The sequence below is a fragment of the Myzus persicae genome, unplaced genomic scaffold (assembly GCF_001856785.1).
Source record: "Myzus persicae strain clone G006 unplaced genomic scaffold, MPER_G0061.0, whole genome shotgun sequence".
In the NCBI taxonomy this organism is placed as follows: Eukaryota; Metazoa; Arthropoda; class Insecta; order Hemiptera; family Aphididae; genus Myzus; species Myzus persicae.
In genome coordinates, this window is record NW_019100581.1 from 509,841 (window position 1) to 530,941 (window position 21,101).

The 21,101-nt window shown below is 36.8% G+C and overlaps 1 protein-coding gene across 1 annotated transcript in view; it reads right to left on the bottom strand.

The window, feature by feature from the left end:
* The window catches only part of LOC111034370 (BMP-binding endothelial regulator protein), a 78,687-nt gene that overhangs the window by 7,254 nt on the left and 50,332 nt on the right, over positions 1-21,101 (bottom strand). The window contains exons 3-6 of the mRNA XM_022315559.1: positions 18,837-18,922; positions 7,581-7,686; positions 6,135-6,311; positions 820-1,014 (exon numbers count right to left, since the gene is read on the bottom strand). Of these exons, the coding sequence (XP_022171251.1) occupies positions 820-1,014; positions 6,135-6,311; positions 7,581-7,686; positions 18,837-18,922 (564 nt within the window). The remainder of the gene's footprint in view (positions 1-819; positions 1,015-6,134; positions 6,312-7,580; positions 7,687-18,836; positions 18,923-21,101) is intronic.

Below are 21,101 nucleotides of genomic sequence, written 5' to 3' on the forward strand. Positions count from 1 at the left end.
CGCGTCGGATGAAGTCTGCAGTATTTTTTTTTTCTGCCAATACTTTTGAAAACACGAAATCCAATAATATTAACGCGTAACACAGCGTAGTCTATAGTGTAATCATATTTTTAAGCGAACCCGCCGCTATTGTAATACAAATTCGAAGCGGACCTATCATTATTAGGTCCCGACAAAATCTCGCTACATACTTTTTGCTAAAATGTTTTGTATTTCAAACGGACCTGTCATTATATTATTACCATAATATGTTCATAAATGTACGATAAACTATACTTATAACGTGTTTATTGACAATGTAAAATTCGATAGTACGATGGTCCCTATAAATCGATTTTTATATATTTTTGCTATCTTGTTGTATTATGTTGTTTAGTTTATAATTATTTTATCACATATATTATACTTAATAATAATTATTAATAATTCATAAATAGGTACTTAATGTAAAATATGATAAGCAAAATTTAAATGGTCTTTGTTTTTGTTAATATTTTATTGAATGGACCATAACTTTGCCCGTCAAACCATTATACTATAATAATAGTATAATATAACCGATTTTTACCAAGTATAATAAATAATATTTTACCGCGATGTCATTACGAATCTAATTCGAGAAACGATACTATAATAACACCAGCGTTAGTATAATGGTAATTATAATGTGTTTCCTTCGACATGACAATAATATTATAAATATTGTAATGTAGATATTATCGTCGTTATTGTTGCAATGATTTTCATGATAATTAATTCGGTATAACAATATTGTATATTGTTTAGCGCCGGGCTTAACGGCCGACGAATTTCACTTACCCACACATCTGGGGCAGCATTCTCCCGGCAGTATCTGCATGCTGCTGGACGGACACTGGAGCACAGGGCACGCCTTTTTCGAACAGGTGAGCACCGGTCCGGCCGCGGATCTCTCGCAGTGACAGGTCAGACACGGGTCGTCGTACAGGCTGATGTTCTTCCAAGCGGCCACCTCTTGCCCGATAACCCGGCAACCTGTGGAACGCAAAACCGGTTACCGCAATCGCATAGATTATAATATTATTATTATTATTATTATTATCATTATTATTATTAACTGTCTGCCGCCACCGACATCCACCCCCTCTTCGGCGCTCGGGTTATCGATAACGGATTTTTTTTTTTTTTCCCCCAAAGAAACCGACGCCGTTTCGCGTTTTCTTCGCAGCGTGTTTGAATAGTGTAGGTAACAGGCACACGCAATACTACAACACTGCAATACTGCGATTGGGTACAGAATATGACGTTTCGTTGGCGTTTTTTTCGAGGGGTTTAATATAGGCAATTTCAATAACATTGTATTGAAGACAGAGCTTTTTCTAATGTACATGCGAAATTCTATAAACGAAAAACATTTGTACCATTAAAATTACAATACTGTGTCATATGTTTTTCAAAAGCTAACGAAACAAGAAAATATTATATTATATCTAACAGGGTATTGTAATTTTATATTGTTGTAGTTCCGTCGACAGATGAGTTTTTAGTTAAAGAACTATATAAAAATATTTCCAATATCATGCTGATGCAATAGTATTAGTAACATGATATCACATTGACTTTTCAAGCATTTCTTTCAAATAGGCTCAAAAATAGTTTGGATAGTAAAGTTCAAAAGCGTCCTTAGCGAAAGCTCTGAAACAATCCGAAATGCTGCAAAACTGGTACTTTTTATTAGAAATCGGTATTGTATATTATGTAATATTGAGCGGATTGTTTCAATCACGACCAGATATCTAATATTATACTATTTTCGATTCCGACGTATTGTTCTACAGCTGGCTTGCGCCTGTTATGGCTGAGAAAAATTGTTCCCAGTGACGGACGAAAGCGTTCGTCATTTCACAGTATTATCGATAAAAAAATTCAATAAGGTACACATATTATTTCCGACGGTACGATAGTATCAAACAGAATTCGAAACGGGGAAGGGCGAGACTACTACATAATCATATATAGTTAACCGTAAATGAGAGACACACGTACCGCCGCTGTCTTGTCGACTCACGCACTATAATAGATATCTAACCCATCCTATACCGATGTAAAGTACCTACACATGTCTTGCCGACAAACCATGCTCGTAGGCTCAGACAAATTGGAATCGGTCGCCGGTAAAAACACAAAATGGTATATTATTATGTGTTTGAAAACGTAAAATACTAACGGCTGTGGGTATAATCATTGAAGAACGAAGAAAATAAAGAGTATAAAGGAGACCAAAATATGATTATTATGTTTTGAGGATTTTAATGTTCTACGACCCGGACCACCATGGCCGATCTCCCGCCCTAAGAAGCACTTCGGATAAGTGTGGTCACTGGTCGAGACGTTTTTTTCCACCACTTTTTCCGGATCAAAATAACGAGACTAAACCTAAAGGTCATACAAATATTTTTTTCAAATAAAATTCGTTTTCAGCGATTTCCAGTGTTGTCGAACCGAAGACACTCCTTGTCGTGTTAACGTGTTTGTGTCCGATAATTAATTAATTATAGGTCAGTTAAAATGGCCTGTATTGGATGCGGTGGATTGATTAACATTTTGTTTTAGAAAAGGATTAATTATATTCTTCTTTCCGCAATTTAAAAAAAATGTTTTACGAGTCAAATTTTAGTCGTCGAAATTGCGCGTATATTCGTGAACATTTTTGAGACCCTCTAACCGGGCCTAACCCCGTCGTCACGCCGACATGACCTGATGGCACCTGTTGTACCGCAACAATGTCATCGTCGGCTCCTCTGCGTCGGCCGTCACCACGTGTTCTCTCGATGTCGTCAGTATAGGCATGTACGTATTTATATATATCACTGTGAGTCGCGTGTAGATCATGGGATCGAGTAATAGATTTACGGAATTTCCGTCTTAAAATTATTGCATTGCGTTGTTTTCCGGACTGGAAACCGTATAGTACTCATCGTCCATGCCACCCAGCGAAGGTTCGGTGAATTGTTTTTTTATTTTTTCAATGCGTGTGGCATCCAGTCTTCAGCCATTAGCCCATCTCCGGCTCGGACGCGCGGTTACCCCCCCCCCCCACAGCGGACCCACGGCCGCGACGTCTCCGCCGCCGTCCAATCGTTTTGTCCGGCGCGCGTGCAGCGTGCCCCCTGCCCGCTCGCTTAATCTTTTATTTGTTTTAGACCCGAACGAGTATAATAAATAATAGGCACGACTCGGGCACCGCCCTCGCCGCGTATATACAGTCGCACATCATATAATAATATAATACATGATATATATTATTATAATGTGGGTACGGGTCGGTAAAGCCGATGTTATGGGTATACGGTATACAACGCGCTCGGTATATAATATAATACTCGTCGTACATCTAATATTATACCTTCATAATAACATAATAAAGCCGAATATATAAAACCCGAAGGAGATGGGGGAAAAAAAAAAACAAAGAATATTATTATTCGGTATTCTGACGATCGTCGTCATCGTAGTGCACCATAATAAATTACGACCCGAGATGTTATTATTAATACCACATACATACGATGTAGCTGAGTGTGCGTGTGTGTGTGTATAAAACAATATATACTACTTCTAGTATTTGTATACGCGTGTATGTGTATATATTATATATATTATTATAATATTTTACGTCTACGTCGCACCGACGTGCACCGGTCCGGGTGTACCACCGTCGACGAATATGACAAAATAATGAACGCACGGTCGAAAAAGCAACGCGCGCGCTCACGATTCCATCGTATCTGTCTGCCGTTCGGACCTACCGGTGAAAACGCAGGTACCGCGAGGCTGGTTATGATATTATTGTATATACGCGCGTGTAGAAAATATCATAATAATAATAATATATTAAAAAGTCATTTTTTCCGCCGCCGCCCCCCGCGGGCTGTGACTCGAGGGTCTAACGTGCTCGCAAGAGTTGTTTTTCGACCAATTACCGCAATAAATAGTTACTCGGATATGGCTTCATTAAATCGGTTGAAAACTCGTGGCCTAAAGGTTCCAGTCCAATGCGTTGTTGTTTGTTATAACAAAAAAACATACATATATTTTATTAATCAATCTACAACGAAGCGGTACTGAATAATAATAAAAAAAGAAGTCGTTTCCTTTGGCTATATTATATACTCTCTGTGCCGCAATGATTTCTCTCTTACTCCTCATTCGCTGTGGCCGCTCACTTATAAGCGGCGGAATCACTTACTTGTACTGTGAATATTTTTAATTCGACATTATTATTATTATTATTATTATTATTATTATGTAGATATGTTTTCAGACACATGCATACGGCGCGCATATTATTATATTTGGTGTATTTTAATAATACTGATTTCGCCTATCGTGCCCCGCGCATACATTCGTACCGTGATGATATTATAATATTATGATGTATTATAATGGCGGGTGTACATCGAAACGCTAATTTAGATATTAATATCAGCGGGCGGCGCTTTTGCTTTGAAGTTTCGAGAAAACTAGCGTGTAAAAAACATCTAATTAATATAATAGTGTGTATTATATTCCCCCAGCGACTAAGAGATATAATATTCATCAAACGATTATTCGACCAACAATTATAATGAATGCTAGGAAACTTTGTCGGTAACACATTATATTGTAAAGTACATCCTATTACAACACTCTCGTCGACCCGGTATTCTGGTAATGATTTCTCGACATTTTACAATGCTGACCGATCAACAAACCGTGTATTCGATGTGATATATGAAATATGATCATCAGGGCAGGTGTGATCGTTATGATTTCGGAAAAATCGAATCCTGCAGCACAACATCGTATTCGACGATATAATTGTTCATAAAATGTCCTTCGGAGCTGCGCATAGTATAATAATATGATAATAACATAGGCAGGTACGAGATATTATTATTATTATTACTATTATAATATGTGAGTTGATATCGATACGCCAACCATAACCGGTAGCTAAGCACTAAAGCAGACCGTTTAACATGTTTATGTTGTGCACAATGTTCGCTGCCGGTGGTCCTGCCATCCATCTCTTCATCTGTTTGGCGTTCTGTGTCTAACCTTAGACGCTGCTACTCCTTCTCCCCCCCCCCGCCCGCTACCCCCTCACCTGTACAATTTTCGTTCACAAACGTTATAATAGTAATAATAATAATAATACATTATATACCCATACCATCGACATCCATTGTTTTTTATTATTATTATTATTTGTATGCGCGTGTGTGTATGTGTGTGTGTGTGTGTGTGTGTGTACGAGTATAGCCTGAGTGTTATTGTTTTATTTTCGTCGGCGAACAGAGTTAATGCCCACCGCATCGTATATTATGCGGAAGAGAAGTCGTGAACATGGGGGTTCATTTCCCACGAGTCACTTGACGGACGCTTGTGCGCCGGTCGTGATTTATCGTGACTGCAAAGCTTCCAAAAGAATGGTTTGTTTTTCTGTAATGCGCCACGAAAGATCCCATTCCGGAGTGTAATATCGTACCTTCTACGATTATATATTAACAACATATCTACGTATGTGCCCGTTGAACAATGCATAATCCGAAACAGTTTTTCGTGGCGGAACTCGGAGGGGGCCTGTGGCCGATCGGTTTCAAATGAATTCGACTACATGTAAACTGTCCTACATGGTTATTACAACCTGTTGACCTAACCCGACTCGATTCTCTACACACCCCCATCCTCCTCTCCCCCCAAATTAAAGATAAAATCACAGAATAAAATATAAATCCGAACGGACAGTGATAAGGAGTTATGCGAGAATCCTTGGGAAATCTGATCAACGAATTTGCCATTTATTTTTTTTTTTTTTGAGGAATTAGTATGCCCCCATTACACATATTATATATACCAATATATTGTCTGTCTTCCTCCGAAAAAAATGGTCACCAATTATCGTTATCGCAGTATTAAAGTGTCTATAGAGCCTTATGGAATATCGGCGGCGTTCGCCATAACGTTGCAGACAAGTCGTGGCCAATCAATGCAAACGGATACATTATGCGTAGAAAATTACACTATTATCGTTTTATAATCATTATAACATCGTAATTGTATATGTACAGTCATTGAGACGGACTGTTTTCGTCAGTATTGTCGTCACTCACCCGAACAAGTTGGACAGCAAGTCCCAGGTTTCGGCGGCAACGGCTGTTGGCAGGGTGTGATGCACTGCATTCGGGTCTCCGTGACCACGCCGCCCTTACAGGACATCACCATGCAAGGGTCGTTCGGATCAGTCCACTCCGTGCCACTGTCCCTCGGCACACCCTTGTGCACGCAGCCTGTGACAAGTGATACGGTATTATTATTATTATTATTATTATTATTATTATTACAATTGCGATTCGCGAGGCTCTGAGATTATTCGTAGCAATAGATATAATAAGTAATAATAATTTATTGCAAAGAAGAAGACAATCTACAATAAGTAATAACGCACTTTATGGGCGACGAGTACGGATATAGTAATGTAGAGAGTAAATACACATAACTTAATGTAAGAAATGTAAATAATAATATCCACTATATTATCCACTATATTACCATCGCACCTATTTTCCAATTGAACGCATTTGTACAAACGTGTTAAACATAAAATACAACAAATAAAAATCATAAGTCATTACTTAAAACATTTTTTAATTTGCTTGGTGGATCAAAAAAAAAATCAATGTTTTTAGTGAAATTTAAATTCCATACAATTCTATTCATAGGTCCATAATATATATATATATATATATAATGACTGTAGTTTTATTTTTTAGGTTGAACATAAAAGGTATTAGTAGAGCGTAGAAGAACCTATATTATTATGGTCAGGTACATATTATAGTATTAATTATTTTAAGTGATAATATATTTTGATATTTTTTGTCAAGAAATATTATTGAATTAATGTCTGGTAAATAATCTCGTATTCGCCATTATTATATCACCAGTTATTGACTTACAGATATTATTTGAATAGGTAACTCGTCTGTCTTTTATTTTTATTGTCTTTTGATCAGAATCTATATGAATATAGTTTTGGTAACTTGTTGATACTCTCTGTGCGACTTTGCACACCACTACCTGTGTGACTATTCATATTGCGTTGTTAGTCTCTACTTGGTCAACTTTTATGAAACGATGTTCCATTCAGGCACCGATCCGGAGCAAAGATCTGGGGGAGAGGGCACAATTTTTTGTTAATGTAAAATTAAAATATTGGAATCACTGTCCAACTTAATAATCAAAATAGTACTATCTTAGTTTGAGCACCCCAGAATGACACTCATAATAATGTATTAAATTATCAGACATCAAGTAATTTGAAATATTGTAAGTAATATCAGTCGAGGGAGGGGAGGTTGGGTCCGTCCCTGGTTTCATTGCTAATCGCAGTTTTTAGTCAAATTTTTCCAAAAGAGTACCTGCAGTTATTTAAAATTTTACAAAACACGTCGTGCAGGGATTCCTTGGGATCGAATAGAACGAAGAATTATACAATAAATGAAACCATCATTACAAGTCGGTTCGCAAACGATTGAGATTCGTTAAGCTCGACGTACCTTTGCACCGTCTGCAGCATTCCTTAGTGTCCACGAAAACGTCTTGCAACATGTAGCAGCCCTGTTCGTCGGGGCACTGGTCCTTGACGCACTCCACGAATCCGTTCTGAAACACAATAATCACGAGACGTTATTTACGACGGTCGGTTTTCAAATGACGATACTACAGTAACCGCGTTCAGTTTGAATGAAGAAATTAAAGTCGCAGCCGCGACCGTATAAATACCATTTCACACGTACCCATACGACGATAATTGTTCGGAAAAATGTACGATACAGATCTTTCGGAATTCGTTTCTGACGCCGCTGCGCTCGCGACCTTCCTCCCGTCGCGGTATTCGATTTATTTTTATTTTTTCTCTCTAGTATTTATATATAATCATACAGTATAATAATAAACGTATAGGTACTATTATGAAACGGTGCGACAGCGACGGTCGGGCACAAGTCGGAAGGCAATCTCAAGAGCGCGGCGAGCATAATATGATATGGGTAATTGATTAATTGCGCGATTTGCGCACAATCACGATAGCCTAAGCCGCCGGATGATTTACGACTGAATTTGCCGTAATGATTGTGCCGGGTCCGTTCGAGTTTTCTTACACGACGACGACGACGACGACTTACACACTGTCCACACGGTCACCCGACTAAACGGCCATGCGATAACCGAACGGACTATACGTTTCTCCTATCCAGTCAACGAAAATAAAAAATTAAACTATTTTAAAAAACCGAAAGGTCGGGACGGTTTGGCGCAAACTCTCGTCGCACGCGAATAGCTCGTAATAATGACCACTCATTTAATGATGACGACTGACCGTATACCGAAACTGTGAGTTTAATGCAGGCCTGGGCAAGTTAACGATAAATTTCAACTCAGTTAGAGTTAAAAGTCGATAGAAAACCTTTTAAAAAGTTTGAAGTTAATAGTTATCCTAATTTTTGTTTAAGCTCAGTTAAGTTAGAAGTTATTTTAAAAGTTATAAATAACTTAGTAACTAGAGTTGAGTTATTTTTTTTTTTAATAAATATATAGGCAGCTGCTATAGCTATATTATACTATATAATTATATTGTTTAAAATAATAAAAACAAATGTTTATGCAATATAAAAATATATATAATATATAATTAAGTCATCAATAATTATTTTATTTTATTTATTATTTAATTATTTATAAATAAATGAATTTGGATTTAATTAAAAGTAACTAGTTATTTATTAAGTTTACATCGAAAAAATCAGTTAAAAAATCAGTTGAATTAAAAATTCAGTTAATGAAAATTAAATCTTAAAATGTTAAGTTAAGAAGTTCAAACTAACTTAAGTTTAACTTTTTAACTCGTTTATACCCAGACTTGGTTTAATGCATATTTTGCATATCATTGTTTTTTTTTTGTAACGTTGTTAAAGAAATCGAGTGTAAATAATCAAAAAATTCTTCGACCTGATTGAGCGTTTTTCTTTTTATACTTCAATAATTCATGTACATACGACAAAATTATAATATTATGTTGTTATTTACTGCTATTGTTTATCGGGTGTTATTTTTAGTATGGTTGGGTGAAAGTCGGAAAAGAGTTGAATTTATTAAGATACATTCAAATTTTGAAACACTGCAGCGACAATGACGTAGGTATACAAGTCCTCGTCACATTTTCGAGTTGGCGCACTGTTTTCGAATCGACCAACAATCGTGAAGAGACGCTTTGAAAAACAAGCGGAAGCGCAGCAGTGCATGAGCTATATATTATTGCACAAACGATGTTATTTTAAAAATAGTAAATATTATTATTATTATGCGTTCCGCACGCGGCTGTGGTGTGCCGTGTGCGGCCGTAGTGGTTTTATTATAATTTACAATATTATTATCATCATGACGTGTACGTACAACTGCATCGGTGCACGCATACGTCATCGGCGGTCATGAAGCGTCCCGCGGCGGCGACCTTTTGAGCTGCAATCGCAGTAAAAAAAAAAAAAATCGCCATTGTAATTAAATCATCGCAGGCTGCTGCACGTGTCCGTTTTCGCGGTTATTACGCTCGTGTAGTGTGCACATAATAATAATAATAATAATAATAATAATAAGAAGAATATTTTTTTCCGTGAGCGTGTTAAAATCCACCATCGGGAAGGTTGCCACCATCGGGAAAATTATAATATTATTAATTTCTCCGGACGGTATAATAATATCATTATCATTATTATAACACTGCACTCGACGACGACTCACGAACACGCACCACTCGTATTTTAGCGGTCCGCAAGCACACGCTACGGCTGTAACGCGTTTACAATATTATAATATTTTATTTTATTTTATCGCTGCGGTTTTGCTACACCGCCGAAGACCGAATAATAATAATAATAATAATGATATGATAATGCGTCTTTTCGGGAGAAGCGGCCGACGCGACCTTCAGTCGAAAGCGAAACGCTCGGCGGCGTCCTTGCAGCGTACCTATGCGGCTACACACCGGCAGCGTGCGTGAGCGAGCGGACGGGGTGTGCCGCGGTCGCGGTGAAAGGACTATATACGACATGCGTGCGTTTAATAATATTTTAATAATAATAATAATAATAATAATAATAATAGTGGAAATGTTACATCGACGAGCAGTTTTACCCGCGAAACGACCGGATCAATTCGGCGCCAGACAGTGATGGCGAGCGGCGGTTCGGGGTGCCGAACGAAACGGATTGATTTTTGATGCGAGGGGTGGGGCGGGTTCAGATCAAAAATCGCCGATTGCGATCCTAGATTTATCGATGTTTACAAGACTTTTTTAGCGTCCCGCCGGCTCTTTTTTTTTTCTTTAAGTACAAAGGATGAGAGACATGTGCAGCTGATTTAGTTGTTGGAATAATTACAAACTATACGTGACGTACTCTTCTGGTCCCGTTAACAGGGGTTGAGATAATATCAATCAATAATCATTAAGACATCAGGTACAACACTATTACTTCGTCAATACAGACTATGATGAGTATTCTATACGACTAAGCATATAATTAATACTCTATAGGTGGGTGAGTAACATTATACGTACAACTCGTACAAGCACTACTTTTTTACTGGTGAATTTTAAATATGAGTAGGTGTGTGAAACTCGGTACAAATATTTTATGAAAATACTGTGGAAAATGCGAATGGAACTTGTGTGAATAAAATGACTACAATAAACGCACACTTAGTGTAGTGAACAACAAATTGAATTTGAATTTACAATATTTCATTTTGAATCGCAAAAATATTAAGTACATAATTTTTAATCGATTTGTTTTAGATATTCATTATATTCCCATGCCGGAATAAAATGAGTTATAACCTCGTAAGAAATCATTTTTAGAACTCGTCATCGCAGTCTTAAAAATATACTATCGTGTAAGTAATAATATGTTTTTCCTTTAGATAAAACTGTTGAAAAAATGTTTACAGTTAACAGGTAAAAATTGTTTTTATGAACGACGGCCGACCGAACGATATGTACCTGCCTCATGCTTTCTTGGCGCTATTTAATTGCGGTTGCAGTGGATGAATTGCGATGCATGCAAAGTATAATCGTTATTGTTATCGGTGTATTATCACGTTTCAATACAATACAATAACAATTATTATTATTATTATTATTATTATTGTCATCGCGTTTTTATTTATTATTTATCGTCAAACGTATTATGCCGCCCGCTCGACGCGCCGCCGAGCCGCGCGTAACTCCGGTGGCGTTTTATATTTTTTTAACTCGTACCCATCTATACTGTGTTCTTAATCGTTTCGGCCTATCGGACATTCTGTGTTGTGTACGGGTGTGCGTATACAGTGCGTCTGTACGTAATAAAGAAATATAATTCCGGTTCGTACAAGTATCGATCGACGGCGATAACAATATTGCTGGGCTGAGGTCGGGCCGCGATCCAGATCTCTGGAGATAACTAGCAGCTGAGTAACGACGACAACGGCGAGAGGCGTATATATATATATATACATGATATGCGGCCGAGGCATTAACACACAGTGGTGTGGGTACACGACGAATGCTTATCGAGAAAAAAAATCCAGTCGACCGATGATACTAGTGTTTGGGGGAGGGAGGGGGGGGGAGGGGAGAGGAGAGCGGAACGCCAACACGGTTGATAAATCAAAATATGCACTCATATATTATTATACCTACCTATGTATACCGTGTTGTAGAGTGATAATATTTAACGAACGTTTACAAGACACCCATTTTCTGAGTAGATTTTTTTTTTCAAACGAGTAGCTATCTGCAGTCGTCGCGAATTCCTAAGGCGCGTGTGCCTTGAAGCGGTCTTAATATTTTTCATTTGATATTCGTGAACAAGGCATTTTCTCTCGGGGGTCCGGTGCTACGCAGAGAATAATATTATTAATATGTTTACAGCTGCAGGTCCACGTCGATGTCCCGCTCCGATCCCGCGGCAGGAAAATCTAGTCAATTATATGGGCGCACCTATTAATCAATCAACTATATAGGTATAATATTTATATTACAATGCGACGCGCACACTTTTCCGCACACCATTACACACGTTACATTATTCCGTAATAATAACATAATATTCTAGTCTTATTATTTTCCGCGACGGTCATCAACCGCGGCGGCGAACTGCGCGTAGACAGCTGGTATACCTACACGCACATCGGTGCGAGTGAGCGATAATAAAACCGTATGTTCGTATTATTAAAATATAATATTATGACACGCGTTCGGCTCTATACGGGACCGCAACACGTACGGCAATAATATCGCAATAATTCGAAAAATAAAATGCCTGTGCCGACCGTTCGGCGCTTGAGGACCGCGAGTCGGATGGGGTCGGCGGCGATATCTGGCCGACTGACGGGTGAGCGGCGAGTAGTGGGCGCGTGAGTTTTTTTTCTCTATTTCTCTCGGCCAAACTGGTTTCGCACACACAAATTTCTACTACACACACACACACGCGCGCGCGTGCGCGAGCGGGCACGTTGTAAAATTATTATAATAATAATATATGTACACTCGATCCGTCGTCGTCGTCGTCGGGAAGTCAATTTTTTATGGGACGCATCGGCCGAAACCCGTTCGAGGGTTTTCCCGAATTTCTTACCCGCCGCCGTCGAGTGTAATGATGTGTAATACGACTTCTGCGATCGCGACCGTCTGTATATTTTGATCAAGGGGGGATGAAATTTTGGGCTGCTCGACAGTCCGCTTTACCGACATCGTTTACGGGTAGCCCGCCGAACTCGTGGACTGCAGTGAGAGACGACCTCGTGATCGGTTTCGGAACCGCCACCGTGGTAGTCGGCGATCCGACACGGAGACGCGGACGACAAGAAGAAAACGCGAATAATTTTTTATCGAACGCAATAATTCCGTCGGCCATTGGGACTTCGAGAGCATATATATATATATATATATATATATGTATGTATGTATAAAATATAGTGTGATAGGTACGTAACAGCGAATCGAACAGGTATAATATATACGCGGACGACTCGGAAATGTAATATTAATTTATAAAAACAAACCGTAAATCGATGTTTAAACGGGGCGTTTCGACAAACGGACAAGACGTCTTGCTATAATGCGCTCGCGTATATCCGGTTTTGTTTTCGGTTATATTATTATTCGTATTTTTTAAAAATATATTCGTTTCATCCACACGATATTATAGTATAGCCGTGCATATATATTATGATATAATAATAATAATAATAATAATAATAATAATATAGCGATGCAGCGGCAATGATGACGATGACGACGAACACGCGTTAAACCGAATACGAACTTTGGCAGGCACTGTGCGTATAAATATGCATAAGCGTGATGTCTATTAGTCGATCGAGTGGTAATAACCTACCCATGTAGTGTTTTTTATAGGTAGGTACGCATTATGTGCATAACGTGTTCTCTGTAACAATAATTTCTCTTCAATACCATACTATACGTATACCTATAACCCCTTTCATCTGCACACGTCGTTAATATTATGTTGTACGCGTATTGTTATACGATACAACATTAAAACGACGATATCATAATACTATATAGGGTCGTACCTATATTTTTTTACGTTATTATAAGACTAATGTCCAGTGGGTCAGAACCCAAGCTTGTTCATGAACGAGCAAAAAAGTTAAACTCAAGTTAAAGGTTAAGTTAATTTTAACTTTTTAAAATATGATTTTCATCGCCTTAATTTTTAACTTGACTGGTTTTTACTGATATATAATCTTAATTAATAACGAGTTATATATTTTAATCAAATCCAATTTCGTTAATTTATAAATAATTGAATAATGAATATAACAAAATTATTATTAACGATATATTATATTGCAGCATAAACATTTCCTTTTTATTATTTCAAACCATATTATAACCAGCTGCTCGGCATGTTAAAAAAAAATAAAAAAATAATTTAATAAGTTTACAAATAACTTATCCGTGTTTAAAAAAAAAATTGGAATAACTATCAACTTGAAACTTTTTAAAATGTTTTCTACCAACTTAACTTATTAACTCATTTAAAAATCACCATTAACTTGCCCTGACTTGGTTAGAACTCACATCCGCCGAAGCGTTGCTGTAAACGTGCTGTTAATCGTCGAAAGCCTCTACGTATGTATTTCTATTTTCTACTATTCGAGATCGATTGTTTTTTTTATCATCTCTGATTAGTGTCGTGCAATAAAACGGCATAGAACGGACATCGGTACGAGAACGTTTGCCATCACTGTTCTAACGCATATAGGTACGTTATGAGTTATAAATTACAATATACATTTTTTAGGTAGGCGACGGCGGTTTGTTACACCAAGAGAACGTAGAACCAGCATGTGTTGTTAAAATAGAAAATGTTTGTCCAGCAAAATCAATTTTGTGTCGTCGACTTCAAAGTATTAGATCGAATCGATTTATTATATAGGTATCAAACAAAACCGAGAACGTTATCTAGAGCATCTCGTACACTTTTATTGATATTTTAATTTTAACTCCGATTTAAATATTACAATTTTAAACTGCAGGTCGCTTTAAAATTAAAATATCAATAAACGCCAACGAGATTCAATGGATAATATAGGCGTCCCATATCTTGCTTGTGAATTTGACGTTTAATTTATTCAATGTTATCGTGTGCGTGCTATTGACAGACAATTTAACAGATTTGTTGTGCTGTACGGTTTGTCAGACTACGGATACAACACATAATGTGCTTGCAATTTTCATTTCATTATATTCGATACATACACCAAAAACATACGCGATAATATTTCACTCGATCGGACAGTCGAACTGATCCTATATAGGACGTGTAGAACGATTATTAATATAGAATTAGATGTCGGTAACCTATACGATTCGTATAAATTACGTATCTATATTATTAATACCTATGTCCTAATCATGATACATCGATATATATATTGATATTTGTATTTTGCTTTTACTTTTAAATGTGCGTGTGTGCTCCTCAGCAAAGAAAGTTTGTACATTTTGAAAGACGACTGTTATTGTTATTATTATTATTTATTTTTTTGATTGCGACCGAAAGAGTATACATGTGATTCCCATTCGATCATATCGAGTCCTATACATATAGCCGTTACGAGCGGTCATGAATGGACGGAAAGAAATATTCGCGATCTCTGTATTATATTATGTGTTATTCGCTGCAGATCGGTAAACGTACAATCCGAGTTTTCGATTTATGTCCGTCAACACAAAAGTTGATTGAAAAGTTTGAAACAAACTATTTGTATACTGCAGAGTCAAAGCCGCGTAACGATACGCGTTTTATGGGCACGGCAAATGACGACTGACAATTGAATTATTTTCTTCTTCATTCGCGTTCCGAAACACAAACGCGCAGTACCCCGAAGACCGTTTAATGATTTTCGGTAAGTAAAAAAAATAAAATTGTCGTCAAATTCGTCAATTTTTTTTTCGTCGTTTTTTACGACCACGACGCTGTACTTCATTACCATTTATATTATCAGTATAATAATATATTGTACTTAACCTCGAGGGTGTTATTAAATAGTATAATAATGGCTAGCGTAGTACAGGATGGTGCGACGACGTTAATTCGCTGCAAACGGTCACGTGCAAAACGAGTTTAATGCACTATACAGCCTTGGCATTTGCAAAGAAACACAATCGTCAACGTTGTATCGATATGGATTATTTTTTGATTTTCGGCCACGTCACAACCGACGTTCGAAAATCTGAGAGATTTTCGATTAGCCTGAGAGAAAGCCTGGGTGTAAACGAGTTGTTAAGTTGAAAATTAAGTTAAAATTTAAATTCATTTAAAAATCTAATCATCATTAACTTAATTTTTGACTAGACTGATTTTTATTGATATGCACTGAATAAATAACGAGTTACTTTTAATCAAATCCGATTTCGTCCATTTTTAAATAATTAAATAATAAATATAATACAATTATTATTGATGATATAATATATTGCATAAACATTTACTTATTATTATTTTAAGCCATATAACCAGCTGCTTGGTATATTGAAAAATAAATAAATAAATAACTCAACTTAAGTTAAGAAGTTGACTATAAGTTTTCAAATAACTTTTGACACACCTACTGCAGAGTTAAAAAAAAAAATTAGGATACCTAAATTAACTTCAAGCTTTCTAAAATGTTTTCGGTCAACTTAACTTGACTCGGTTAAGAATCATCATTAACTTGCCCAATGCCCAGGCTCTATTATAGGTATATAGGTATACTAATATTAAAACGTTAGACCAGCACCGTTATCGGCGAGTTAAATTTTTTTTTAAATCGTCGGGTCCTTCGAAATCGGATAGTGTCGACGATGATAGTGCCAATACGAAAATCGACTATAATATCATCATATTGACGGTAATAATATATTATATCAATCGACTTTCACTCCTAACAGCTGTATCCGTCGTACTACGAGTACCCACGGCAGCTCAAGTGTTCCATTAACATTAATAATAATATGTAGAACGGTCTTCCATAATATTATAATTGTGTCACACCAAATTACGACAGCTGTTATCATAGCACGAGGCACGAGATCCATGTGTATCGTTTAAAGCACTATATTATAGTCGACATGTACAATGCGTGCACGTGCATAATACAAGTAGGTAGTCGAGTATTATTGTGTAACTCACAATCCACGGAAAATAATAAAACGATTACAGTGTATTTATAGTGATTAAGTACCGGTGTACATTGTGTGGAGTGTTTACCGGAATTATTCAACACTGCAGCAGTATTATGCCTACATAGATATTATAAAATAGTCCGATATGGGTAGGCACGTGGGTTTTCGGCCTTTGGTGTGTGTAGTACGACCAGGCCACAAATCATACCGTAGGGCTGCCGTATCGCGTGTCCCCGAGTCTCGTTATTATAATATTGTATACGTATTGGATTATTATTTATTATTATTAATAATAATATATATTTCAATCGGAACGCGTGTTAATAATAATAATAAATTATTATATTATTCGTACGAGTCCCCGTACCCATTGGTATACGGCTTACGAAACCGGCAAGATGTTAGTGTATAATAATATGTAATGCGAAATACATAATATCATTAACATTTAATTTATACGTTAGTATATATTATTATTATAACATTGATATTTTATCGACGAGTAGGTTATAAATATATTTTTTTTATATGTACATATATATAATAATATATAAGGTTCGCCTATAAGCAATAAATTACTTACTCTCCTAATTAAATCGTGTATAAAATTAGTATAATAAATATTAATATTAATGCAAGTATATTGTTATTTTATGACCATATTAAAATGTTAAAATACCATTAATGATATTTCCCGAGGGAATCTGAACGTCAAATAATTGAATGTTATGATACGATAAAAATAATGTTTAATGCGTATAGATTGGACCATTTTGGAATTTTTGTCGACGAAAAATATTTTGTACAGCTTTATTTAGTTGTAGGAGCTCACAATAGAGGTGGATGGAGGCAAGCGGTTGATGCGGAAATGGACCTAAATGGCCCCGTTAAAGCCAAAAGGACAAATAGATACAGTTGCAAAATAGATAAAATCGTATATCTAAATAATATGTCATCGATATAAGTCTATATGGACTTATCTTAGCTACCGAAAATAGCGTATAATCGAGAGGCCGACGGTAGTTGGACGAAATCATTCGATTCGTTATTGACTACCTACAACAGCTGTGCACCACTGAAGATTTTCAACACAAATAATATCTATTCAACAATATTCGTGGGTGTATAGTATTATATCTTTGAAATCGGAACGTCCAGTGAGTGCATTTTTTTTTAACCATGCTGTGCGACGAGTCGTAAGGAGTTTCAATAAAATATTAAAATAATAACAAGGAGACTTTTAACCTTCAACTTTCGTTGGTCATAGACTCGTAGCAATGATGAATTTAATGTTGAAAGTCTGAATGATGAAGGGGCTGTGATTCAAAAATCTGCAAGTTGAGTTGCCCTTACGCCTACCGCACGAGTGAACGTGGTTGTGAGACGTCATGCAGGAATTCAAAGACCCTTATTTTTCGCATTCCCTGAAACCCTGACTTCAATTCAAGGTCATCAGCTCCAAATTTATTTCGGTGTGCCACGACACGTTATAGATTCGTCGTATGCATGCTCGGTGTAGGTACTCTGCTACACGGACACGATATCCAATCATAAAACACCCATAGTCTATAGTATTGAACACACGCGGACAGATCGAATTCAAAGCGCAATTATAATCAACAGGTACCTATAGCCTAACCTATATAATATGCTCGCGCGCTCGTGTATACGGTTATCATAACACGACCATATAATAATACGAACGACTTGGGTGACCGGGTGGGCAAAATGGCGGTGGCAGCAGTGGTGACGCCGGCGGATTCCGGACGGGTTATCCGCGCACAGTGCTTTGGGCAAGGTAGTGTAACCCAGTTTTGAGAAATGGAACTTTCACCGCGCGAGCTCCGTTATTATTATTAATAACGCTGTTGAATTATTATTAAACGCATATTTCCGTGCAGAAAATTATACCGACGTCACACGTTGCCGTGTATTTCCATAGGGTACCTACCCGTTATCGATTTCGTCCACACGGATATTATGGAGGTATGAATCAATATCAAACGATATTATTGAGTCCGACACCTCGTGCAAAAAAATATAGTATCTACAATACATACGAATGTAACGCGGTACTCACTTTGCACATGCATGTGTAACACATCATATTTTTGATGGTGAGCACGTTTACTATCTCGCCTTCGTTGACACAGCTTTCGGCGTAACCTGTAACACAAACCATAATAATAATATTACTTATTAGTTAGTATTTCCGAAGATATAATAACATAATATATACTACGCATCTATTATGTCTTTGCGTCCGTGGTGGATGGGTTTATAGAGGGCGGATATGATCGGACGTAAAAAAAAAACGACAAACATCAAGCATGTCCGGCCGTATTATTTATATTCGTTTTCAAAAGTACACGACTACATAATATTATTATATAATTACAGCAGACACCATTTGTTTTATGGACGAGTGTTATGAAAAGTGTTCGTCTCGTCCAACGTTTCTGTTTACGCGCTAAGATAAATTTAACACATTGATGTGTGTGTGTGTGTGTGTGTGTGTGTGTGTGTGTGTGTGTGTGTGTATGCTGTATTATATATTATTTCCAACACGTCGTATCATGATAATCACTACCTATATAATGTAATGCGTACGCGACATTACAATAACGTTTCATTCGCGAGTGTGTAATATTATTATTTTACGATTTCGAAGCGGATTTTCTGATCCCCCTGTACACACATACCGTGTGCAATATACATACATATTATGTATATGTATATGTATATATATATATAGTAATATTCGTTTCGTGGTAAATTATTTACATAACCTCGGCCATGTCACCTGCACAGCCTCCGTCTAGCTGTGAACGCTGTCTAGCCAATTACAGGTGCGAATCTTATTAAGTGAGATTTACGGTAATATTTTCGTGTTCGACGCAATGTATATATTATTATATGATTATAATATATGATCAATATAATAGACGCTACCAGATGAGATGATCAAACATAATATTATACCTACTGGTAATCTTTTTCTGCATAAAAAGTGTAGGAAGGTGTTATAATATAATATATAAATCATTGCCGTGCAAATGATTTGGTCAGGTACCATCACGCGGTATCTTGCTCTGTTTCCGAAACACTCTTAGCAATTAAATGATAATAATACGATGGACCACAGTCCGTATAGATATATTTTTTGTACGTGAAAAAAAAATCATAACCATATAGGAAAATTATTAGAAAATAAAATGAAAATATCAAAAATAAAAACAAAAGAGTAAAATGATAAGTACAAAATAAAATGAAATAAATATATTAAAAGAGTTGTAATCGAAGTAATAAAACAAACAGCTAGACACCATTAAAAAAAAATAAACAGTTAATTCTTAGTTTAATAAATAAACACAATCAAAAAGCGAAATATCAAAAAATATTTTCGACCACTGAAGGTTTCCAATATGAAGTAGGTACGTCGATAATGATATCTATAATTGATGATAATTATAGTAGAAAAACTAGGGGAAAATTATCTCGTACGAAGTAAAAATTGGAGTGCGTACCTACAGTCAAAAGTGTAAGTCGTGATATATCCATAATATGCATCAAGATATCTTAGAAATTGCAATGTCATATCGTATAATCAGTATATAGGCAGTGTAGGTATAAGTATATACATATAGTGCAAGAGTGTATGTTGCGTTTCTAGTTGACTGCACTTTATTTAGGATAAATTTAACATTATTTATCAACGATGACATGATGAGAACATGACAAACGTGTACAACATTATTAAAGTATAACCTGCAAATAGAATCCTCGCTATCTTGTACTTGGTCAATTTACTATTTTATTAATTAAACTCGTGGAAACAATAGCCCGCCGAACGGTGATGTTTATAAAGTTCAAAATTACATATAATATGTACACGACGGACGGCATTGCGACAATATATGGTGAAAATATTGCGACTAAATCTGGACATACGTCGGGTGGGTCAAGTTATATCGCGTCGAGAAGATTGGCGGCTACGATCGGCGGCACTTCGAGTCGTTTGAAATATTATTACAACAGTTTTGCGAATCGGTGTAGCCGAGGGACTATGACGTTGTGATGGACGTTTTCTGGACCGCCTAAGGCTCGATCATCGCCGGCGGATCGATTTTACTCGACGGTCCGGCGAAACCCAACTCACCTAAGTGCATCACACACGCCGAATGCATTACACCGTGTACACGCTGTTTTTTCGAACGACGCAAACGAAGGTTTATAAAATATAATATCGTGAGGAACTGTACAACGATGCGACGGGCGCGGTCTCGGCGCCCTTAAATCCAATAATGGTCGGCGCTCCGGGACGGGCACAATAAATTCATGTCGC